This window comes from Peromyscus maniculatus, chromosome 6, assembly GCF_049852395.1.
Source record: "Peromyscus maniculatus bairdii isolate BWxNUB_F1_BW_parent chromosome 6, HU_Pman_BW_mat_3.1, whole genome shotgun sequence".
Classification (NCBI taxonomy): Eukaryota; Metazoa; Chordata; class Mammalia; order Rodentia; family Cricetidae; genus Peromyscus; species Peromyscus maniculatus.
The window spans coordinates 67,448,842-67,473,350 of record NC_134857.1 but is presented as its reverse complement, the minus strand read 5'-3'; the positions used below and the strand labels follow the sequence as shown (position 1 = coordinate 67,473,350).

The following is a 24,509-nucleotide window of genomic DNA, read 5'->3' as shown; positions in this document are numbered from 1 at the left end:
CATTGGGTCAGTGCCGGCCTCTGGGCCTCGGTGTTCAAAATCGGGTCAGGGCCCAATCCGAAAACCTTTGGGTAGTGCCAAACCATTCCTGTGATTGCGAAGCCCTCCAGAGCCTGAGACCTGTCGTCCCTGGGGCCCTGAAAGGGGGACTGAAATAAAGGGAGCCCGTGGCATCTTGCGGGGGAAGGCATGGCCCTGGCCTGCAGGATAAGAGCAGACTCGCACAAGGAGCCCCTTGGTGGATGCCCTCCTCACTCATCTGTTTACCCACTGCTAGCTTTGGCTGTGCCTGGGACCCAGACCCGCTTCAGCCAGGAGCCAGCCGACCAGACCGTGGTGGCCGGGCAGCGGGCCGTGCTCTCCTGCGTGCTCCTGAACTACTCTGGGATTGTGCAGTGGACCAAGGACGGGCTGGCTCTGGGCATGGGCCAGGGCCTCAAAGGTGAGTGGTTAGAGTGCGTGCTATCGCGTGCAAGGCCTGGAGTTTGATCCACAGGATGGAAGGACAGAATGGACATGTGTGGGCTGCTCAGTCCCCCCAGCATCTGGGGACTATTCCTATTTCCCCACTCTCAGCCTGGACTCCTGGATTCGCTACCCATCCTTTCCTCTGTCCCGCTCTTGACTTCTGAGGTCTGTCGCTTTTACCCCACAACTCTCCCGTTCCTCAGATGGTGGGATAGCTGGAGAAAGGTGGTATGCAGCCTGGGAGATCAAGAGCAACAGACCTCTGCACTGAGAGCTTTAGACAGACAGAGTCAGGGAGGCACCCTGGGGTGCTGCAGACCGGTGCTGGGATGGCAAAGCCCAGCCCGCCCCACCCCACGTCGGTGGGACACTCAGCTACTGCCTACCCTAGGTTGTACGCTCAGCTACCATCTACCCTTTCTCTCTCTCTTTTTTTTTTTTTTAATTTTTGAAATTAGAACATAATGACAGCAGTTCTCCCGTCCCTGTCTGCCTTTTGAGTACGTCAGGCTTTTCTCTTTTCCCCCTCTGAAGTCCATGTCTGCTTAGAACCTTTCGCTTTTTAACATCAGCCTAAGCCCTCTCTTGTGGAATAATTCCATCCGCATCTGTTAAGCACAGGCTCTACAGCCAGTGCTGAAGAAAACATAAAGATTCGGCCAGCAACAAAAACCCTAACTTCCTATATCCCGAAGCCAGCACCGAGAGCCTAGGGAACACCTCTTGGCTCTCATTACACCTCAGCCACTTGCCCACTGAATGACTTGAGGAAAACCACTCTGCGCTGCTCTCTCTGCCTTGGTTAGCTGATCTGTGAAGCGGATTTAACAGCCACCGCCTGCCTATCTAAAAGGTGCACCCTGGGTTTTTGCACCAAGTGGCGGGATGTGCTTTATGAGGGTAACGTTGCTCGCTGTGAAGCACCGTGATGATGTGAGTGGGTGAGGGACCGTGTGCTTCTGGTCTTGTTATTTTTGAGGGTGGTGAGATCATTTGCTGTGGGTCTAGGTTGAGGAAATCTGCATGGCACAATCTATAAAGGAAAGAGATGAATTTGATGGATCTATTGTTGATGGGAGAGAAAATGAGAGAGATTGAGGTCAATAGATATGCAGTCAGAAAAATCCATAGCCTCTGAGGGGGGTGGGGGGAGCAGTGGAAAGGGGATGGTGGGAGTTAGTGGGAGCCTGTAAGCAAGGCAGACTGGATACAGAGGCCCACCCTATGTCTTTGAGAGGAAGTAGAAATCTCATTTGGGTCCTCCTCTGAGGAACCAGCAAACCTTGCTCATTCTCCTTCCATGGTGAGTGGGGACCAGGCCTTGTGAGCCACACAGAGGTGCCCAGTAAGTGCTGAGGTAACCTGTGCTTACCAGTGCCCACATGCTCTCTTCTCTCCACTCTCCTGGCTGCTTGCCCATTCTTTTCTTCCTCTTCCTTTGCCATCGTAATTAGAGACATTTACCTGCAAACAGCTATGGATTTCATCTGCTCATCTCTCTCTCTGTTTATTCCTCGCCATCCCCTCCTGCTTTATGGTCCCACCATTATGGAATCTGTGTCTGGTGCTTCACAGTCTCACCTGCCAACGATGCCCAGGAGAGAGCCAAATGGGGAAAGCTGGCCGGGAATGGACGCGGGTTCTGCTTTGGGGAGGGTCCAAGGAGATGATGAGCCCTGGGTGGAGGATGACGTGGTCCAGGCCTCAAGACCGGGTCTTACTCTAGTCTTTCCCGTTCTGTCCCTGCAGCCTGGCCACGGTACCGGGTCGTGGGCTCTGCGGATGCCGGGCAATACAACTTGGAGATCACAGATGCCGAGCTCTCTGACGACGCTTCCTATGAGTGCCAGGCCACAGAGGCTGCCCTGCGCTCCCGGCGGGCCAAACTGACCGTGCTCAGTAAGGACTCCCAAACCGTTTCTTCCCTCTCCGGTTCCGTCTTCAATGTCTCAACCTTTTCCTCTCTTCCTAGCCTCACCTTCCCCCCCCCCCCCCCCCCCCCGCTGTCTCTACTCTCCCTGGTTCTCTCTCTCAACTCCTTACATGAACTTCTTTAAAATCTAAGTGAATGGGACTAGAAAGATGGCTCAGTGGTTAAGAGCATTTGGTATTTTTTGCAGAAGATCTGGGTTCAGTACCTGGCACCCACATCTGGTGGTTCAAAACCACTGATAACTCAGGACCCAGGGGCCAGACTGTTTGCATCTAGAGCGGCATGATGGCTTGTCTTTTGAAAGCTGAGCTCCCAGCAGCAGCCCTCAGGGGGACAGAGTAGATGTCACCATGTCAGCCTTGGGCCATCTGAACAATGAGAGGACTGTCCTCCACACAGAACAAAAGTGAAGTCAGTAGTGGCCCATCTTCAGGTCTTGAGATCCCTCCAACTCAGAGTGCTTCTGTAGTGCTTTCTCTGGCTTGGACCTGTCTGCCTGTGAGTCCCTCTTTTCTTCTAACCGACTCTGTCCCCGTGAGTCCCTCTTCTCTTCTAACCGACTCTGTCCCCGTGAGTCCCTCTTCCCGTCTAACCGACTCTGTCCCCGTGAGTCCCTCTTCTCTTCTAACCGACTCTGTCCCCGTGAGTCCCTCTTCTCTTCTAACCGACTCTGTCCCTGTGAGTCCCTCTTCCTGTCTAACCGACTCTGTCCCCATGAGTCCCTCTTCCCGCCTAACCGACTCTGTCCCCGTGAGTCCCTCTTCCCGTCTAACCGACTCTGTCCCTGTGAGTCCCTCTTCTCTTCTCACCGACTCTGTCCCTCTTCTCTGATCTCCACTTTTCAACCTGCTCTCCTCCCAACATGAAGTCATTCACGTGGGGAGGAGGGAGAAAGGAACTGAGACAAGTGGGTCTGTGTCCCCAGTTCCCTCTTATTTGGGGGAGGGAGAGGGGGGGGGCAGGGCAACAGAAAGAGCCCTAGGCTGCTGGGGGTCACAAGCCCTGGGTTCAGGTTGTTCCTTGTTCATTTTGTGCTGTGACCCTGATCACTGGCATGGAAATACACCATCATGCTACCAGCCTTTCTTCTTCCTTCCTTCCTTCCTTCCTTCCTTCCTTCCTTCCTTCCTTCCTTCCTTCCTTCCTTCCTTTCTTTCTTTCTTTCTTTCTTTTCTTCCTTCCTCCTGAGATTTAATATTTTGTGATAAGGGTTAAATGAAGTCCTATGCACAAAGCGCTTTAGTGAACAAGAGTAAACATTGGGTAGATGGTAGAAATTATTGTCAATTGGCTTCAAGACTTTGAGAAACCCTAGAGAAATGTGGGTTGGTGACCGAGGTGACAGATGGTCTTTGCCCGAGTGAAGGGAAAAGAAACATGCCGAGGGCAGACAGACCAGCGTCAGGAGGTCCTTCACTCTCTTTGCAGCAGGGGCCCCAACATCTCTGGGCATATGGGAGCCGAGCTCATGAGGAGGTACAACGGTAGAGAGCCAGCAGACCAGGAGGCCCTCCCCCATTTCTCCACTTCTCCAGTTTCTCCTATGTACAACCACAACCCTGCCCCTGTTACCGGAGTTATATGGAGCAGGGAAGAGGTGGGAGAGCCGGGATTGAGAGAGAGCGTAGTGGGGTGGGCAGAAGCCAGCACCCTGTCGTCGTAGTAAAAGCAGCACGCTTTTGCACGTTACACGCACCCTGCGTACCGTGCTCTGTGTGCAGCTCCACGCTGACCTCACTCAGGCTCGCTGAGGGGCTCGGTTAGGTCTTTGAGGGAGAAACCGACCCAGCGCCTGTAGGGGCTCAGCCAAGACTGCAGGATGGGGAAGGAAGGTGCCAGCGTTTGGAGGGTTCTGATCTGAATTCCACCCCCCCCCCTCCGCCCGGCCACTCCACGTGCACGCACTGAAGAGAAAGCTGTGTCAGCAGCTGCTCCTCCAGCACAGAGACCTTCATTTCTCCCACGCAGGGACAGGCTCCAGCTCCAGGGACCTCCCCAGGTCTCCCCTCAAGGGGCTCCTCTAGAAGTTTCCTCTCAGTCTCCCTTGTCTTTCTCGGGAAGAAGAAAACCAAATCCTTGCTCATTTCTGGCTGCTGAGCATCGAGTGGACCTAGATTATTATCAAAATCTTTCTCTTTATCCCATCAACAGCTGGTTCAGCCGATAGCCCCTAAGGACTTGCTGTTCACCACACTCTGGCTAGACAGACAGACCCTGCTGGTATAGTAAGAGTTAATGGGGAGACATGGATACAGTGTCACTCTCAATCCCGGCTCTCCCTGCACTTGGGAGGTGAAGAATGGAGAATCATGAATTCATTGCCAGCCTCGACTGCACCATGAGCTTCTGTCTCAAAATAGTAAATAAATAAATAAATTCTTTATTTAAAAAAGAAGAGGAACCCCTGCCCTCAGGGAATGTAGAACCCTTGGCCTTGGAGAACTCACCTTAACATTTAGAAGCCCATGGCTGTGGTATAAGCAAAGGTGTCTTATTTCTTAAAACCAGATGTATAGCTAACTCAGTTCCTGAAGCACATAGCAAAGGCCTGTTTTAGCCATGCATTAGGCAGTGGAGACTATTTTTAAATGCCGGTGAGGCTGGGACCTGCTTTTTCCAAGGGGTTTGAGGCAGGGAGAGACAGTGACCACTGGGCAGACAACACGCAGCTGAATACTGCCTCAGGTGGACGCATAAAGCTTTCCACATCACCCGGCATTTGACCAGGGTGCTAACTCCTCCACAGCTGCCCTGAGAGAGGGCATGCCAGGGAGAAAACAGCAGAAGCTGAGTGAGGAGGTAAGGGTCTGCAAGGCGCGACTTGCGGAATCTAAAACAGGAGACCGGAGGGTTTGGAATTCATGCCACAGGCAGTTGTGGCCTCTAGGGGTGTTTGAACAGAGGCACATAGTCTTAACTGCTATCGAGAACAAAGCCTGCCGGAGGTGTAATGGATAGAGGTGCCCATCTGGCCATTCCAGGCAGAGGAGCCGGTGGAAGGGGATAGATCCAGGCAGGGGTCCCTGTGAAGGAGACGCCCGCCCTTCCTTCCCCAGGGTGGGATCTCTACTCAAGACCTGAGATAGCCCTCCATCCCAAGTAGGCCCCCTTGAGCAACAGTGGTGAGTACGCAGACTCACACCGTAAGAAAGGGTAACCGGCAAGCTGAGAACGCTTGTGGGCGGGGCGAAGCCTCTTCGTAAGCACTGTATGTAGCGATTGTGAGTTGGGCGAGGGTGGCATTGCCCTGCCGAGGGGGACACACGCAGATGGAAGGACACCCCCATGGCGGGGGGCACAGCTGGGCTGCATCCTGAGCTGATTCTCTTCTCCTTTTCCCTCCAGTTCCTCCAGAGGACACAAGGATTGATGGGGGCCCCGTGATTCTGCTGCAAGCAGGCACCCCCCACAACCTCACATGCAGAGCCTTTAATGCCAAGCCTGCCGCCACCATCATTTGGTTCCGGGACGGAACACAGCAGGAGGGGGCTGTGGCTAGCACGGTGAGAACCCGCCCCCTCCCCGGGCCCCTCTTAGACCCAGCTCCAGGTGGCCTTTCCTTTCCTAAAGGGAATGGACTTCCAGGGTCACTTCCTTAAGTACTTCCTGTGTGCTAGGTGCTTTACGGGCTATTTCTCTTCAACCCCAGAAGAGTCCCATAAAGTAGGCATTACCTCCAACTTACAAAGGGGGAAATCAATGGTCAGAGAAGGGCCTGGCCCCAAGTCACGCAGAGAGCAAGCAGCAGAACTGGCATCCTGGACCCGAGTCGGACTGCCCTGCTGATCCGCTTTACCCTCCTCCTTCTGCACAGCTGGGAGCTGTGGACGTCAGGGTTGTCGTGCATGCTCTCCGATGGGGAAGGCACGGCCAGGGAAGGCATTAAGTGACTTACCCGGAACCACACGGCCGAGCTGGTGGCAGTGGGATCCAGATGTTGCACTTGAGGAACATTCTGCCCGTTCCGCCAGCTGTGGCCGCCGGCATGTTTGTGCACCTTGCCCTGTGCTGGGTACGGCGAGAGGCACTTCCCGGTGGGGAGAGAAACTGCCTGCCAGTTTGGGTTCCGGCTTTAGCTCTTAGTGACCTCTGTGGCCTTGGACAAAGGTCTTCTTGATGGCCCCAGTGATTTTTTGACCCCAGACCTGTTGTTTTTCTCCGGGGGGGGGGGGAGCGGTAGGGGGTGCTACATCTTTTAAATTCTCTCGGCAGCCAGATGAGCTGATTTGTCAATACCATTGGTTGCCTGCCCCTCTCAGCTTCAAAATATCGCCGTGTTTTGCATCAGTTGGGTGCTGCTGTGGTCCCACAAAGATGCATGCACGGCTGTCTGAATGAGAAGCCTTTTTCTTGTTCATCGTGTGGTCTCCTCAGGTAGGGGACAGTATAGAAAGTGGCTTGGGATGTCACCGAGCCGGCGAGTCTTGGAGCTGGTGAATCTGGCCCTGCGCTTAGAGTCACCACTGTGACACACGGTGCCTAAGGCCAGATGGAAGACACCCTAGCTGTAAGTGGTACCAGTTCAAGCGGGAGAGAGCCCAGAGGTCTGGGCTGGCCTGGGGAGGCTTTCTAGAAGAGGAAAAACTTAACCGTGGACTTAGAGAATCCCAGGACTAAGGCTCAGTTGAACAGAAGAAAATTATACTGCAAAGAGCAAACGCTCATGTGCACCACACATCAGTTAGTAGTAAGATATCAATATGGATGTGTCTGTCATAGTAAGATTTCCACACCTACTGTAAAGTATAATAACAAGGGACACTGTGGTGGAACTATGGCCAAACCTGTTTGATTTTTCTGTAAATCTCAGAGAGCTTTTTAAAATAGCCTACTTCTTTAAAATATAAAGAAGTTGGAGCGGGGAAGGAACTCACTATAAAGGTCCATCCTTGGTTTCTCTGAGAGCAGAGGACGGGCTTTAGTCTAAACTCCATCTTTCCCTCTCCCCAGGAACTGCTGAAAGATGGGAAAAGAGAGACTACAATCAGCCAACTGCTCATTCACCCCACAGACCTAGACATTGGTCGTGTCTTCACCTGCCGCAGCATGAATGAAGCCATCCCCAATGGGAAGGAGACATCCATAGAGCTGGATGTACACCGTAAGTGGGGTACTGGGTAGGGTACGTGAAGTGGGGACAGAACATGGGCAGATTTAGAGGCACAGAATGAGGATCCGAGAGCAAACGCTCCCCTCCGTTCCTGTTTGATCCGTGAGCAATAATGTTGGTAGATGGAGCACTGAGTACAGTATTATATCTGCTTACCTAAGCTGTGAGTGTTAAAGAAGTTATGGCACTAGAGCATCTAGCATGGCTAGAGTGTGCTTTCCTGGCAGATGTTCCAAGGCATTTCTTCTAGTCACGGATGCTCTTACCCTATCCCTGACAGTAAGCTAAACTGACCCACAGTGGCACCTAGTGGCCATATTGGATCATTACCTCCACTGGCTGATTGGTTTCTTCAGTGTCGTTTTTTTTTTTTTGGCCAGAGCCCCTGGAAAAAGACTGTGTAGAAAGGGTGAGGGTGATAGCTGATACTTTGTAAACCTGAATTTTCATTTCACATCAGAGTGGTATGAATACATCTGTTACGGAGGGAGAGAGAAGAAAAGACCCTGACTTCCTATTGCCTCCTTTGCAGATCCTCCTACGGTGACTCTGTCCATTGAGCCTCAGACCGTGCAGGAGGGTGAGCGAGTCATCTTCACGTGCCAGGCCACAGCCAACCCTGAGATCTTGGGCTACAGGTGAAAGGGTCGGGGGCTGGGAGTGTTATGCAAGTGATAAATGGATATAGGCCCCCGAGACTGGTGTGGTGGTGGTGGTGGTGGTGGTGTTACTGGGGAGGCCACCGTCCCCCAGTGTAGGTGAGAGAGTTCTCAGTTCTACTCTCACACCTGTGCTGTCTCATCCTCTAGGTGGGCCAAAGGGGGGTTCTTGATCGAAGACGCCCATGAGAGTCGTTATGAGACAAACGTTGACTATTCCTTCTTCACGGAGCCTGTGTCTTGTGAGGTCCATAACAAAGTGGGAAGCACCAACGTCAGCACTTTAGTGAATGTTCACTGTGAGTAGCTGGAAGGGCAGCGGCAGGGGACAGAGAGCAGGGGCCTTCAAGGTCCCTTGGGTACAGGCGAGGAGAAGCCCTGCCTAGCTGGGGAGACGGGGACACACACGGGGAGGTAGTGGACAGGAGCGGAAAGAGGGCGACTGGAGTTGACACTCAGTCCCTGTGATTCTGACCAGCCCCTTCTCCCCGCTTCAGTTGCCCCCCGGATTGTAGTTGACCCAAAGCCCACGACCACAGACATTGGCTCTGATGTGACCCTCACCTGTGTCTGGGTTGGGAATCCCCCCCTCACCCTCACCTGGACCAAGAAGGACTCCAACATGGTAAACCTCTCCCTGCCTGTGAGGGGGGGTACGCGCTGGGAGGAAGGGACACAGACATCCTGGTGAAGACAATGAGGGAGGGGTCGGGATTGGGTTTTCAGACCCAAACTGGGACCTTTCTAGGGCCTTGGGATTTGGAAGAGAAGAGAATACCTGCAATCAGCCATACCCCTCCTTGGGCTTTGCATAGAACTCGGGGTGACGAGGATGAAGGGGGCAGGTGGTGCTGCTCACTAGTCAAAGATTCGGTGCAGTATTGGTCCCCAGGGAGGGGGTGAAGCTGGATAAGAAAGTCCCAGTGCGCAGTTCTAAAGACCCGTGTTAGACAGTTTGGACCAGGATGTAAAGACGAATTTCAAAATAAACCGTCTTCTCTGGCTTAGTAATAAAAGCAGGGGAACAGATCGTCAGAAAGGACAGTATCCTTTCACAACGGCCGTAGCCAATACCTGCCCGCTCTTGTACAAATGGCAGCCTTGTTGCCAGCCTGCTTAGAGTCAGGGGATGGGTCAACCAGGCTCAGGAACCCGTTTGCCTTCTGGGAATTCACGTGTGGTCCTTCGTGCTTTCTCTCCCATGCCTCTGATGCGGGGACCCCCCCACCGACCTAGGGGCCCAGGCTTCCTGGCTCCCCACCCGAGGCTAATCTCTCTGCCCAGGTCCTGAGTAACAGCAATCAGCTGCTACTGAAGTCAGTGACTCAGGCAGACGCCGGCACCTATACCTGCCGGGCCATCGTACCTCGGATCGGAGTGGCCGAGCGAGAGGTACCGCTGTACGTAAATGGTGAGTGCCCTTGGATGTGAGACCCCGCGGGGAGAAGAAGCAGGGCGGCTTTTGCCTGGCCTGACTACTGTGTGCGCCTTCTTGCTTGTAGGACCCCCCATTATCTCCAGCGAGGCGGTGCAGTTTGCCGTGAGGGGTGACGGTGGGAAGGTGGAGTGTTTCATCGGGAGTACCCCGCCTCCAGACCGGATTGTGAGTGCCGGGCGGCCTTACCAGGCAGCCCTGATGTGTCCACACCTGCCCAGCGTTTCCTCCCCTCTTCCGGCTTACACCTTCAGTCTCCCCACCCTTTTCTGGTCCTGCAATCCTCTGCCTTTTTAGTTTCTGTACCATTTTATCTGCCCAAATTCTACCTCCTCCCTTGCTTGTGTGACCCTGGACAGATCAGTGGTTTGGGCTCCTCATCTTCGAAGAGGAGGCCATATCCCTATGTATCAGTCACTACAATAACAGTTGTAAGGCGCCTAGTTCCTTGGAGTCAGAGGACAATGGGTTCCCTCCCATTCCTGGTGAAGCTCCTTTCTCTCTCTTCCCTCATCTTCCACCCTGGCTATAAGCCCCCCCACCCAGTCTTTTCGTTGGCCTTCCCCTCTCCTCTTTCCTCCTTCCGCCAGCCTGCCCCCTCCTCCCTCCCCACTTCTCCCTCCCACCTGTCCCGTTCGCTCGCTCGCCTCTCTTTTTGCCTGGCTTCCCTCCACCAGCCCCTGACCATTCCTCACTCTTTTCTTCACTCCCCTACACCATAAACAATGAATTCCTCCTGTGGCCACTAACCATCAAAACCCTCATCACATTTAATGACCATTTGGCTAACTCCGGGGCTGCCCGGGGATGCTTCATTACCGCAGCTGCCTAGGCAGAAGACGGTTTGGCTCCCGGGAGGTTTGCCTCCTGGAGCTGGGAGGCCTGATCCCTGGAAAGGAGCCAGCGTTTGGCTGCTCTTCCTCCTTAGCCTCCCCTCTGTCATGAGAACACACAGTTGGGAATGCCTCAGCTGGGGAGGTCAGGGATGGGAGGCCTGGGGGACGCTCCCCTTGACTCCCTGCTCATAATTAAGAGCAGGCAGATGCATCTCCAGAGAGCCAGGCAGGTTTCTGCGGGTTGATTAAGGGTAAGGCTGGTAAGATAGGCGTGTGTGCCGTTAGAATCACAGGGCTGAGCATTGCCTTGTGCTGGCCAGAAGCTGCTACTTCAGAGAAGAAGAAAAGGAGGCCTAGACAGAGAAAGCATGGCCACGTAGCTGCTCTGGGGCCCGAGTATATGAGTTGGAGCCCAGGGATCTCAAGTCCCTGCAACATCGAAGACCCAAACATTGGCTCCTTCGCTCAGCTGCTTCCACATCACAAAATACCACGCAGTGTCATACTTATAGCATGGAAGCTCTGTAGAGGCGGGTTCCTGGATCTCTCCCCTACATTCATACTTGGTACATAAGTCTCAAGGTAGTGGTTTTCAGAGTCTCTCTAGAGAAATCTGATGACCGTGTGGGAGCCGCAGCTCCTGGAGCAGAAGTTCAGTGTCAAGGATTTGTGGTAGCTGGTGTGACATGGGTTGTCTCAGGGTGAAGGGTTGTTTGGTGCTGGGGTAAGGCTACCTGATTAGGCGTCTTTGGGGCAGGTGCCTCTTCCACGTACCCTTTTCTTACATCCATCCTGCCTTCCCCACCCCAGGCTTGGGCATGGAAGGAGAACTTCCTGGAGGTGGGGACCCTGGAGCGGTACACGGTGGAGAGGACTAACTCAGGAAGTGGTGTGCTGTCCACGCTCACCATCAACAACGTCATGGAGGCCGACTTTCAGACCCACTACAACTGCACTGCCTGGAACAGCTTCGGGCCAGGCACTGCCATCATCCAGCTGGAAGAGCGAGGTCAGCCATGGGGGCCACTCAGGAGGGCCTAGAGTTTCGTCTTCTCTTTCAAAGCAATCTCTCTCTCTCTCTCTCTCTCTCTCTCTCTCTCTCTCTCTCTCTCTCTCTCTTTCTTCTCTGCCGGAAGCTGACTTTAGTGCTCGGCTAATTAATCTACTATGTAAATGTTCCCTGAGCATCTTTATATGTCAAACTCCGAAGGAAGAGTTGCAGGTGTGAACACGGCATCATCTCTGCCCACAAGAAACTTTCATCATAGTGAAGGAACTTCTAGAGTGGAAACAAGTGAATCCAGGCAGAGGAAAATTAAACGATATATGCAGCATGTTAACTCCACCTAGGTCAGCGAGTTATTGAGAGGAGTGAATGGGTATTTGTAGAGGTTCCCCTACCCCTCCAAGCATCTGTGCTTTTATGGAAGAGATATATTCTCTCCGGTACCTTTGGCAAGATGAAGCAGGTGTCTAGACTTTGACAGATGTTTGGCGAAGGAAAAATAACACCTGTTTGATTTTGAGAACTAGTCATGGAAAAGGGAGAGATGGAGAATCTGGGGACCCCTGGGAAAGCTAACAGTTCAGGTTTAGTTAAAGATACCTGCAGGGTGGGTGTGGGAACAGAAGAGTAATGTGGGGCTCAGGAGGAAGGCTCTCAAAGGGGCAGATCCATAGCCAGAGTCTGGATCTGACTAGTAATGCCGGAAAGAGAGAGAAGACCAAAGGGAGAATTCTTGGACTTGTTATCAGCAAAGGGAAGCAGGGGCACTAAAGAGGAGCGTTGGAGCCACAAGTGGGCAGCGCAGGCAGAAGAGACAGTTTTGCAGGCAAGGAAGGTCATAGAGGAGATTGAAACAGACATGGAAGATGGGAATTTGGAGAGAGCTGACTTCAGACTAAAGCCCAGCTCAGGAAGGTACTGGAGGATTTATTAAGGCAACTCCATGTAGTTAAAAAGGAGATTTATTTTGGCGGGTAACTTACAGCTAGTAAAGGGGTTGGTTACAGGATCAGGAAGAGGTGAGGTGCAGTCCAGCTGGGTTCTCTGGAGAACTCCGCTCGGTCCACCATCCAGCGTCCAGGATCACCAGGAACCAAGAGAGCTGGCACATCCAGATCTTGGGTCTTAAGGGCTCCCCTCTTGGCCCTGCCTCAGGGGCCGGTCCTAGGTAGGCGTGACAGTTACTAGAAGCCTTGCTGGAAGTAGTACTTCCAGGTTAAAGCTGGAACAGCTACCCACTACAGGAAGGAGGGACCAAGCTTCATGGGTTGGTGGGCTCTGAGGCCAAATGATGGCTCCGATGGAACACAGCCCTGACGTGAACTCTGCTAAACTAAAGCACAGATCTCAAGGCAGGCTCAGCCCAGATCTTGTCCAGTGTGGCCTGGACTTAGATAGCAACACAGCCCAGCTCAGGCAAAACTTAGCTTTGTCCATAATCCAGAGCTGCTGCAGTGTCTCGTGGCCAAGTCTTCAGGTCCCCGCATGGCTCCATCCTCACCCCTGCTCTTCCTCCCTGTCTGTAGAGGTGTTACCTGTGGGCATCATTGCTGGGGCCACCATTGGTGCAGGCATCCTGGTCATCTTCTTCTTCGTCGCCCTGGTGTTCTTCCTCTACCGCCGTCGCAAAGGCAGTGAGTACAGGCTCGGCCACAGCAAACCCTGCATTCCCCAGCCTTCCCCTTCAGGGTCACAGCAAGGGATGGGGTGGGGGTCGGGGGGCCGGAAGCCAGTGCCACAGAGACCAGTAGAAAGTACCTGGCCCAGGCACACCTCCCTGTCCTAGGTCGAAAGGATGTGACCTTGAGGAAGCTGGACATCAAGGTGGAGACGGTGAATCGGGAGCCGCTCACAATGCACTCTGACCGGGAGGATGATACCGCCAGCATCTCCACGGCAACTCGGGTCATGAAGGCCATCTACTCGGTGAGGACCACGCGCCTCACTGGCCTAGGCGCTTCGTAGTCCTAAGGCCAGCCCCACCCGTTTTTTAATAGCTTCTGTCACCTCCTCCTCTTCAAGGAGTTTAACCTGTTCCTGCCACTCCGGCTCCTATGTACCAACCTGCTCACCAATAGACACACTCACCCTTGGACGTACATTGGCGCCCTCACGCACACTTACTCATATACACTTTTACATACATGTGCAAAGCTGCTCTCCCTTCCCCTCCCCTCCAACTTCCTTTGCCCCATCCTTCCCTCGCATGGAGGGAAATCTGCAGATATTTTTGCTTCGGCCTCCTCATTGCTGAGATGTGCTCCCCGACGGCAGCAGTGGCATACTCAAGATATCATATCGCATGTTAGCCACAAAACGAACGTTAGAAGCCGGGTCCCTGGTGTCCTCCTACCTCAGCCTGTGTGTGAGACACAAGTCTGCCCTAACCCAGAGCTTCCTTTAGCTGGCGGCCTCTGGGCCTGGGATTGGTAGAAGTGGGGAAGGGGGGTAAAAGCAGCGTCCGTCTCCTGACACCCGCTCCTGTTCTTCAGTCCTTTAAGGATGACGTGGATCTGAAGCAGGACCTGCGCTGTGACACCATTGATACGCGGGAAGAGTATGAGATGAAGGTAGGAAAAGGGACGGGAACGAGGCACACGGGAAACGGGAAAGGAGGGTCTGCAGGGAGAGGTGAGGACCGCCAGGGAGGAGTTGTCAAGAGGTCCACAGAGGGGACAGAAGAAAGAGGGATGCCGGGTGAGAGGAGAAGAACGGGGCTTGGGGTGGGCGTGGGCAGAAGACCGTTTCAGATCTTCTTACCCTGCGGGAGACTCCCACTCTTACCCTCTTCTCTCGCTGCCCCCCCACCCGCAGGATCCCACCAACGGTTACTACAATGTGCGTGCCCACGAAGATCGCCCATCCTCCAGGGCGGTGCTATATGCTGACTACCGTGCCCCCGGCCCTACACGTTTTGATGGCCGCCCATCATCTCGCCTCTCCCACTCCAGCGGCTATGCCCAGCTCAATACGTACAGCCGGGCCCCTGCCTCTGACTATGGCACGGAGCCCCCACCCTCTGGTCCCGCTGCGCCAGGTGGCACCGATACAACCAGCCAGCTATCCTACGAGAACTACGAGAAGTTCAACTCCCACCCCTTCCCCGGTCCAGCCGGGTATCCTACCTATCGTCTAGGCTACCCCCAGGCCCCACCATCCGGCTTGGAGAGGACCCCCTATGAGGCCTATGACCCTATTGGCAAGTATGCCACGGCCACTCGGTTCTCCTACACCTCTCAGCACTCAGACTACGGCCAGCGATTTCAGCAGCGCATGCAGACTCATGTGTAGAGACTGGAGTCTGGCTGGGGTATCTCTGCGGGGCAGAGGAGAAGGCTTCCCAGCTCTTCCCTGACATTCAGGGACATTGCTCGTTGCTCCTTTCTTGGACCCAGCCTTCCTCCTCCTGCCGTCGTCACAAATAAGGAGCAGGTCTCCCAGTGAACACCCCATCCCAAGGATGGTGCTCTGGGCGTGCCCCACTCTCCTAGGCCTGCTGAGCTCTTCCTCGGGAGGATGTCTCTACTGACGTCTGTTCATACCTGACCCAAGCATTGGGCACAGGGCAGTGGAGGCTGGGGTGGGGGGCAGAGGGCAAAGGAGGGAAGAAGAGCACATGTTACCATTTCCTTTCTCTCCTGCTCCTCTGATCTCCCGTAAGTGGGCATGGAGATCTGCTGAGGTGGGTAGGCGTTGGCCTAGGCGGCTCTAGTCCAGGCAGCCGGAATGCGGGGCAGCCCACCAGTCCCTCTCTTGATTTCTCTCATACCTTGTGTTCATCTTTCCCATCTCAGGGGATTACAGCTGGGACAATGAGTTCAAATCCAGCCCTCGGTCAGCTGGGGTCAAAATGCCAGTCACCATGGCTACTTACTGTGGCTATCTGAGCGCCGAGGGTTCCAGAAATCCCTGGTTAACACTGCTCCCTTTTTTTTCTCAACTTTGTGCTGGACCAGGAGGATGTGTCCTGGATGTGAACAAAGAATGGTCAGGACCGTGTCCTGGTTGACTGGCCAGGGACCGCCGTGTACTCCATGGCAGTTCCCAGAGCCAACAGTAGCGGGAACCTCACCAGCCTCCTTCTTTCATGTTATCGCCCCACTTCTTGGTATTAACTCTTGAGCCTTGGAGCACAGGCTAGGGCAGAGGTGTCACGGAGCTGTGTTTTTCAAAGACAATAAAAGACTCATTCGGAAAACAAGGCTCTAGGGGTTTCCCCCACTATATACGAGTCCCCGTGGAAAGGAAAGGGACACACCTGTCCTCCACCAGGCTCCTGACACCTTGCGCTATTCTGAGTCTCCAAGCGCTCTGAATCTATTACACCCACTCAAATGGTGAGAGCTGCCGACTGCTGGATTCTGATAGAGTTACGCAGTCCTGAACCTCAGACACTACGATCCTACCCTGGGACTCACCCTAGTTACAGCTCCCTCTGCGGGTGCCATGGTAATTGCTTTATCCAGACAAGTTTTGGTTCTGTCTCCTCCTTACCCCACCCCCAGGCCTATCAAATTTCTTCTTCCATTTTCAGTGCCTTGAGTGTCAGGTTTGTGATGCTGTCCCTGTGTGGGGAGCAGGAGCTGGTGGGCTCCAGGTTGTCCTATGTTAGCGTCAAGGAGAGACAAATGAGGGGATGTGAAGGGAAGGGACCCGGACGTGGCTGCAAAGGGAACTTCTTCCTGACCTAGACGGAGCCCCCAGTGCAGAAGAACACTTCAGGCATTGTATTCCACGGCCTACGTTGTCTCTTCCCGCACAGCACACACATGACCCACACACATACATTCCACTCCACTTCTCATCTACCACCTTCTGACCAAAGAGAATCTGTAACTCATGTTTCAGCCTCACTTTCCCAAGAAACCTCTGCCCATCCCATCGGGAGTCAACTGTCCACCTCCCCACTGAGGCCTACATGATGGGAGGGAGTACTCCCAGAGTACCCCTTGCCTTTTCTCATTGGTCACCATTCATTAGTCATGTTTACTTTCATGACTTACATGTTCATCAGCCACGGTCCATCACTAACCTTAGAGATGGGCCTGTGGGGTGACATTCTCAGCCATCTCCTTTCTCATAAGGACCGGGTACCGGGAATCAAGGAGCTCCATTTCCAGCCTGGCAGACAGCCTTTGCTTCCTCTTGTTCTCCAGTCAGTGCGTCCGCACAGAGCGGGCCTTTCCTGTAGCGTTGACAGACTCGTAGCTGGATTCCAGTTCAGAGGACTCACACTTGCAGAGACCTTTCATGAGATCTCAGTGAGGCAGTGTGTGTACGTATAGTGTAGGTTCTTGTGAATATGAATTCATGCAAGTTTTCCATTTTCATTGACACCTGAAGCCACGGGTGATCCAAACACTTGCAAGTCTAACTAGAGTGGCATTTTAAACATCAGTACTCTAAGATAATCATTTTGTTTGGGGTTTGGCTTGGTTCTCTCATTTCTCTCTGATTCAAGCAGTAGGTCCCTCCCATGGAAACAAGAGCATCACTAAGGTTACGCCCTGCAGGAAATTTGTGGTTATCAAGCACCATGCAAGGAACAGGAAGCAGCAACTGAGACAGACTTGTCTCCGGCCACTCGGATTCTGCAATCGGAATCAGAGTTGGGCCCTGCTGAATGACCAGTGGAATTGTATGTCTGGGGAATTGAAGGTCCCCTAATAATGGGGCTCTTGCATCTGAAGCTAGTTGGTACCAGCATGTTGGTGCCCTGTTACTTAATGATTCTAAGCACCCCAAGTGTTAATTGCTTTAGTTGAAAGAATAAGGAGCCAGGAGTCAAGAGATCCATGACCCTCCCTGTTCTGCAGCTGCCATTTGCTGAGTAACCATGATCTGACCTCTGTTTTCATTGCCTCCAATTTTCTGGTCTTTACCTACAACTATTTCTGTGTTGGCTGTGTTCATCAGGGGAGGCCAAATTCGGGATTTCCCATCTATCAAAAGAACCCAGAAACAGTAAGCAATCAAGGTGAGGGTTAGGGCAGGGGAGGGCTGCCTGCAACATAAACTTCCTGATCTTGTCCATCACCCTAGCCGTGAGTGAAATGAAGCAATCTGCATTGTTCTCCTCTTGGGCTCAACAGGTTGTTGTGATCACGGTAGGGCTCGGTTTCCTTTACTGTGGATGTAGACTGCCGCATGTAGACTGGGGGAGATAGGGAAGCTGCCTTCCACTAGGTCTTCGGGGACAGTCACCTGGCCCAAAGTCAGCTCTCCCTGTTTACCAAGCAAGGTGAAGCCTATGGTCCCAGCAGTCTCGAACCTGAAGACAGGAGAGCGGCCACCCCTTCCTCTAGGTTGAAAGGGGAGCTGGTAGAGGAAGAAGGGGTTTTAACATAAACTCTGCATATGCAAAAAGCCCTTGTGGCTCCGGGTAGGCCTTGCTCTTTGTAGAGAGCCCAGCCTGCTTGCCGAGTCCTGGTTCTCCCAAAGTCTAACCACAGAATATGCACAAAGCAACATCTATTATGAGAGAAAGGAGCCAGGACCGGGAGCAATGCTCAGCTCCCACGATTCTGGTGGTAGGCTTTCCTCAGGCCGGCAGCTGCTTCCCTCTCTATGTTGACAGGAACTCCTGCCCTGTGGGATGGGGCACACTGCCCTGTGTCTTGCCCCTTGTGCTCTGTCAACATGTGGGTGCTCTGGCAGGAGCCACAGCTCCTGGGCCCCTTAAGACGGGACTGGGTGACCCTGTATACTTGGCCCACTCCATAGCAATGTGAGGCAGTTGGGATTTATAGAAACTCGTGGTAAAGCCAAAGACCCTGTGTGGGCATGTGGAGTCTGCTGGCTCAGTCACTGCCTCATCCTGCCGTGTGAGCAGTTCTGTCCCTGTGGGTGAGTCACGTGACCTCCCAAGGCCACTGCAGGCTCAAAAACTCCTAGTAGTTCACTTGTGTGCAATCTGAGCCCAGGCATGCTCTACACCTAGAGAGCCTCGTGCCTAGCTGATAATAGAACGCAGAGGTACACAGACCTCGGGACTCCATTGGCGAGGCATTAACCGTTGCGAAAGGACTATTCAATTGTCACCTAAACGGAACGTCCCCTTCCCCCTGCATCCTGCCCACCTCCCGCGGTATTTTTCCTTTTCTCCTCAAAGCAGTGTCTTCCGGCCAGTGCTGGCAAACCCTTGCCAGCTTGCCACTGACACCGCCCATGGTCCAGTCTCGGAGAGGACTGAGGGCTGTGGCTTGGCAGAGTACCGACTGGAGAGGGGGGTGCAGCATTTAGTTTCCCCGCATCACTGTGAGGGAACCCCCAGGGCCCTTTCCCAGAGGAAAATAATTGCTGCACGGAAGACAGGCCACACTAGGAACTTCTGGTGCAAACCTGCTCTTAACAATCGTAATGATCTTGTGTGCACAGAACGCCACTTACCAGTCTCGGTAGCCCATCTTCGCTGCTTGCTGCCCCCGACCACTGGCCTTGGCAAACTGGTGTCCAGGTTCTTCTGTTGCTTTCAGGAGCTGTCCACAGCCCCTGGGAATGCCAGCACTCTGCGGGGAGAGAGCATTCGATTTGCTGATACAGCAAAAGTAGGCTCCTTAGCAAAAGTGACCTACAAGGCCACGCTGCCACTTTTCACAGGGCGCCCAGGGCTCTTGGGGGTCAAACTGTCTACCCTAACCGCTCCTGGGATTGCCGTCCCCATTTCTGATGCCAGTTGAATTATCTCTACCAAAATCCTCATCATAAATGGATCCATGATGACAACTAAGAGAAAAAAAAAGTATTTTTGTTAGGACAAACCATCATAGATTTTTAGCAATGTGTATCTGTGTGTCCTTTTCACCTTTTCCTATTCTGACATTTTTTTCCTTTTTTTTAAAAAAAAAATATTGTGTACTATATTTTTAGCCTCAAACACACTATATATTATATATTTAATTTTATATATATAAATATAAATGTTTTAAAAAGTACTATGTTTTGTGTTATTTAATATATGAGCAATTGGTTACTTTAAAAGGCTGCTCAGTTTTGTGTGAAATGGTACAGGTTTTGGGGGGGGAAGGGTTGAAGATCGAGATTGTAAACGTTACATATCTTCACCTCAAGGTTATGTGATAGACATTTTATCCACCAGTTTGTGGGCATGAGAGACGCCTGAGGCCCATTCTGGCAGCTCCAGGACAAAGGGCTCTGTGCTTTTGTGGCATCCGAATGCTTGGTGCCAGGCTTGACTGTGAGGATGAAGAACCTGGAGGCTCGGCATCGGCAGCCCAGATCCACACAGGGACTGGGACTCAGCACGCATCTGGGCTGCTTTATGTATGCCGATGCCGTGGTCTGGCTAAAAGCAGTCTGCGGGTCTCTGACCTTTCGAGCTGCTGGTAGTAAAAGTGCAGAAGCCGATGGTGCAGCCGCACGCTCTACCTAATGGACTGGGGTACGTTCTGCTCGCCTCACAGGAGTGGTCCAGGATTGACGGAACCATTTACAGATAATGATTTTGAAGCTGTAAGTCATGAGAGAAAGGCCATGGTTTGTTGTCCTTGTCTGGTCAACGACCAAGTAAAGTCAAGACTGTTCTGGGAGCCTCTTTACGTACAAGGAACACAGAACATCGCTAGAAACAGAATGTGAGAGGTGAAAAAGAAAGAATGCAAGGCTGGGGTAGAGTTCAGTTGGTAGAGTTCATGTCCTACAAGCATCAGGTGTCAGGCACTGGGGGCCGGGGAGGGAGGAGGACGGCAGGGGAGCAGGTGCAAGCCATCACCAGAAGGTTATAGATCCCGACTCAGAAGAGTGCAGCTGCCACAGGGGCCGGAGTTCAGAGAAACTCTGCCCAGGTGCAGGGTGAATCTAGAGGCCACAGTCAGGTGAGTTGAACCAACACAGTTTTGGAAGTTTTGTTTATATGTACATTTTGGTTTTTCAAGACAGGGTTTCTCCATGTAGTTTTGGTGCCTGTCCTGGATCTTGCTCTGTAGACCAGGCTGGCCTCGAACTCACAGAGATCCACCTGGCCCTGCTTCCCGAGTGCTGGGATTAAAGGCGTGCGCGACCACCGCCCGGCATGTTTGTTTGTCTTTAAAGAAGCAGCAGTGGCATGGATTGGATCCAGAAACAGAAAGAAGTGGGTGGTGGGGCAGGCAAAATGCAAAGTTAGACGGAGAGATGGAGGCCGAGTGATCAGGCCAAATGATGTCGGGTAGGATGCTTCCTGTGCTGTGGGCTGTACAGGGCCAACGTTACTGAGACAAAACTGCATATAGCACCCCACTTATCCAAAGACCTAAACCTACTGAACCCCAGGAAGGTCATACGGGCCATACTTATTTCTATGCATTACATCCCATCCCGACTCCAGCCTGTAACGGAAGTTATCTAAGGCTCAAGGACAAATAGTAAAGACATGGCCTTTATCACCAAGCCTTCAGATGCTTTAAAAGCCACTCCCTCCTTGTGAGGTCTTCAGACTCAGGACACAAGCTCTTGGCCTAGCTTTAGACAATGGCTTTTCTGCACTTTCTAATCAAAGAGAAAGGCTCTAACTCCTCCAGGATATGATCCCAAGTTATCCTCTCAAGGAGTCAGACCTCTGACTGTTGTTTGCCACACCCCACATTTCAACCCAGTGAGACAGACTGCCTTGTTTGCCCTGTGCTTCTCTGCTGCTGTATCTCTGCCTGGAGGAGCCCTTGACCTCTTCTCCAGAGTCCACCTCAAAGGCCTTACCCTAAAAAGAGTCTCACCTAACTCATGAATCACCCTTTTTCCACCCTGAGAAGCTTCAAGCTGGTCTTCACTCATTTATAACTTCTGCTTTGATCCTAGGGTGTTAGGTATGACACATTAGCACTTTCCTTCTTTACTGTTTAGGGGTTTTTGTGGATTTGTTTCATTTTAAGACAGGGTCTCACTCCTGGCTGGCCTCTTCCTCCCAAGTGCTAGGATTAAAGGCATGTGTCCCATGTCCGATAAACCTTAAATTACAGTTGGAGGCAGAGGTAACGCATTACTTTATCACATATCTATATGTCTGTCTATCTATTTTGAAATGATCTTACTCTATAGTACAAGAAGGACTGGGACTCACTATGTAGGGCAGGGTGTCTTGGAACTTGTGGCAATCCTCCTGGCTCTGCCTCCTGAGTGCTGGGATGACAGGTGAGTGCCACCACACCTGGTCCACAATAATTAGTATCCCATCACCCAGCTTGTGCTGGAGGAATGCAAGCATTCGAACCCATGAAACACCACACCTAGGAGAATTTAACCAGTGCTCAAGCTGGATGAAGTACAGATTGGCCATGAAGAGCCTGGGCTCTGGTAAGGCCAAGGTGATAAGCCATGACTGGTGTTTACTGATGCTGAGATTTCTCTTGCTGAGTCCCTGACTGATGGACAATGCCAACTCGATTACTTTGGGTCAATAGGTTATAAATGGATGTGATATGTCACTTCCAGGCCAAAACATTTTGTTGCTCCATTTTTTTCTCCTGCCCTAGTGGCAGGAGCCCTTTAGTTGTGACGTTAGAATTTCTAGGGTGAAAGCCTGGATACCGTCAGTCCAAACCTGGTAGGCTCAGCCACTCCTGCCAATACACCAGTTAAAGACATGGGTAATGATAAAGAAGAGAGAAGAGATCTATTCAATTAGGAAGGACAAATCAAAGGGTCCAGAGACTCCCAAGTTTACAAAGTAATAACGTGGTTTAGGTTAAATAGAGAGAGAATTGGGGTAGATGGGCAAGTGTGACTAATTAAGCAGTCCTGATCAAAGTATGGTCTGGTTGATAATTTTCTCAGTTCTGGTTCTGCAGGGTGTTCTGAAGAAGTTCTGGTCATTGCCACCACTTGAAAGGATCAGACATATTCCCCGAAGATGACCACTTCTGCTCCAGTGTGCTGCTTTGCCAATTGTGGACAGTTACCCTCATCTGATGGGGGCTGGGGAATCTCTGGCCTGCGAATTTCTGCTGTGAATTCAGGGTGACTGGAGGTTTAAGACAATGATTTGTCTCTGTGCCTTCAACCTTGAAGGGGATAAGATAGACTTGATAGACAGACACTCTTTGGATGATTAACGTGCCTGTGGGTAAACAGGTGATCCAAAGTAGAGGGGAACAGCAGACACAGACGAAGGCCGAAATGCCAGCTCTTGTCCTGTGTTTAATGATCTTGTGGGCCTAAATCAGGAACTGATGTCTGTTAAGAAAAAGAGCGTCCAAGTACCTAGATTCAGTTCCAGGCTGTGAGCTTTGCCGTGGTTTCTGCCTGGGCTCCTGAGTGATTGTGTAAAACAGAGTCCCTTTGTCAATTCATGATAAAACATGGGAGTTGAGGGAGACATTCATCTTCATTTTGCTAAGATATTGAATTGGGGCTTGTCTGGAGATCAAATCAAAGGCGTTGTGTATGCCGAACAGAGCTCTACCCCTGAATAGTCCTAGCTTCCAAGATGCTGATGGTTTGTGGTTATTCCTCCCTGTGAGCCAGCGTAGCCTGTCCTCACTAACACGGTGTTAAAATCCTGCCTTCCACTCTTTGTTTCTGAGGAAAATTACATCTCTGCATCTCCCTCCTCCTCTGGGAAATAGATTGCTTATGGTCTCCATTCTCCTGAAACTGCTTAGTTTTAGACTTTGAAACCCTAGTTCACGCTAAATCTTTTCAGAGGATAGGGAGGTGTAACAGGCACCTGCCCACCACCCTTTGCTCCTATCTCAGAGACATCGGGAAAAGCATCAGCCATTACCCAAGGGTTCAAAGAGAGGCGTGAACTCCAGGATGAGGGCTAGGGTAACAGCTAAGCAGGGTTGTGAGTAACTGGGCGATACATGACAGGTCACAGCTTCCTGAGCCACCTGGCCTTTATCCGGAAAATGCTGTGAGCAGTCAGTGGGATGAGAGCTACAAAAGCCTTTTGTAAATTGCAGGATGCTATCCAAATGTGAGTTGTCTGGGGCTGGTAATGCCAGGGCATTAGATAGAGCATTCCATCCTGGTAGCATCATCCTCTCTCTACCACACACCCCACTGCCTGGTGCAAACACTCTTCTAGCCATGACCTGATAGTAGAATGTGCTTGTTCAGCTGGGCTTAATCGGTTCTATCTTGCCAGGCCCCAGGGTTCTAAATTCAAAGGATCAGTTCTCTGCAAAGAAAGCACCTGGGGGAAGGGGAAAAAAATCAGTTCATTAGCGCTCAGTTTCCCATTTCCTTTACTGACTGTAATTAGCTACAAAGGCAGCCTCCTGGGGAGAACAGAACTTGCAGAAGCCAGAACCAGGCTGGGAGCTTGGTCTTGTCCTCCTCTGTCCTGGTGTCCTCTGTGCAGGCTCAGCCTGGGGCACAGTTCATATTCTGAGACTCAGATTAATGTCCCCTTTTCCCACAAGACACACTAGTTAAGGCTCCTTTTCAAACAGCATCCTGTCGCTGTTCCTAGCAGAGACTGGCTTCTCAGAATTATGCTAGAGGAGAGGCTGAGGGGTTCCCCAAATCTGGCTTTTCTCAGAGCCCCCATGATCCCCTCATCAAAATAGATACTTAGCAATGTAACATAGAACCTCAAATCTAGAGGCACCTCTGGGGCCATCTGACCCAATTAAGCAAAAGCCCCTGAGCCTCAGAGAAGACACATGGGCTCAGCATCAGGACCATCAGGGGACATGGTGTGGCTTTGTATAAAGTATGGATTCTTCTCATTTTCCCCAGTCCCTGTGCCTTTAGGGAAATCCTTTGGCCTTTCTAAGTCTTGGTTTCCTATTTAATAAAACCATTCATTCATGCTGCAAATATTTATTGCCTGTTTACCATATGCTAGTCCCAATTTCAGACCCTTGGGATAATACCAGGAAGAAAACACAAACCCTGCTCTCATTGAACAGTACTGAAACAGCAGAGGAATAGACAAGAAATAAACAGCTGCTAGAGAAGGAAGTGCTAAGGACAGATAAAATGTTGCAAGCACAGAGAGTCGACGGGACAGTGGGCTGCTTTATGGTGCTTGGTCAGAAAAGGCCTGCACAGTCTTTTACAAGCGAAGGAAGCTGGGCGTTTGTCTAGAGGACAGATGAGTCTAGATAAAGAGACCAGCAG

General features: G+C 52.0%; 1 protein-coding gene across 6 annotated transcripts in view; it reads left to right on the top strand.

Annotated features, from left to right (window-relative positions):
• The window catches only part of Kirrel1 (kirre like nephrin family adhesion molecule 1), a 93,393-nt gene extending 77,413 nt beyond the window's left edge, over positions 1-15,980 (top strand). For 4 of the 6 annotated variants that reach the window (XM_076574351.1, XM_015995327.3, XM_042279236.2 and 1 more), the window contains 14 exons: positions 278-442; positions 2,218-2,367; positions 5,747-5,904; positions 7,352-7,502; positions 8,044-8,149; positions 8,321-8,469; positions 8,668-8,795; positions 9,407-9,581; positions 9,673-9,773; positions 11,252-11,450; positions 12,974-13,081; positions 13,234-13,373; positions 13,940-14,017; positions 14,262-15,980. In XM_076574351.1, coding sequence (XP_076430466.1) covers positions 278-442; positions 2,218-2,367; positions 5,747-5,904; positions 7,352-7,502; positions 8,044-8,149; positions 8,321-8,469; positions 8,668-8,795; positions 9,407-9,581; positions 9,673-9,773; positions 11,252-11,450; positions 12,974-13,081; positions 13,234-13,373; positions 13,940-14,017; positions 14,262-14,738 — 2,285 coding nt within the window. In that variant the 3' untranslated portion in view covers positions 14,739-15,980. The remainder of the gene's footprint in view (positions 1-277; positions 443-2,217; positions 2,368-5,746; positions 5,905-7,351; positions 7,503-8,043; positions 8,150-8,320; positions 8,470-8,667; positions 8,796-9,406; positions 9,582-9,672; positions 9,774-11,251; positions 11,451-12,973; positions 13,082-13,233; positions 13,374-13,939; positions 14,018-14,261) is intronic. The other 2 variants (XM_042279237.2, XM_015995329.3) reach the window with 1 other exon arrangement.
• Positions 15,981-24,509: the final 8,529 nt, after the last annotated feature.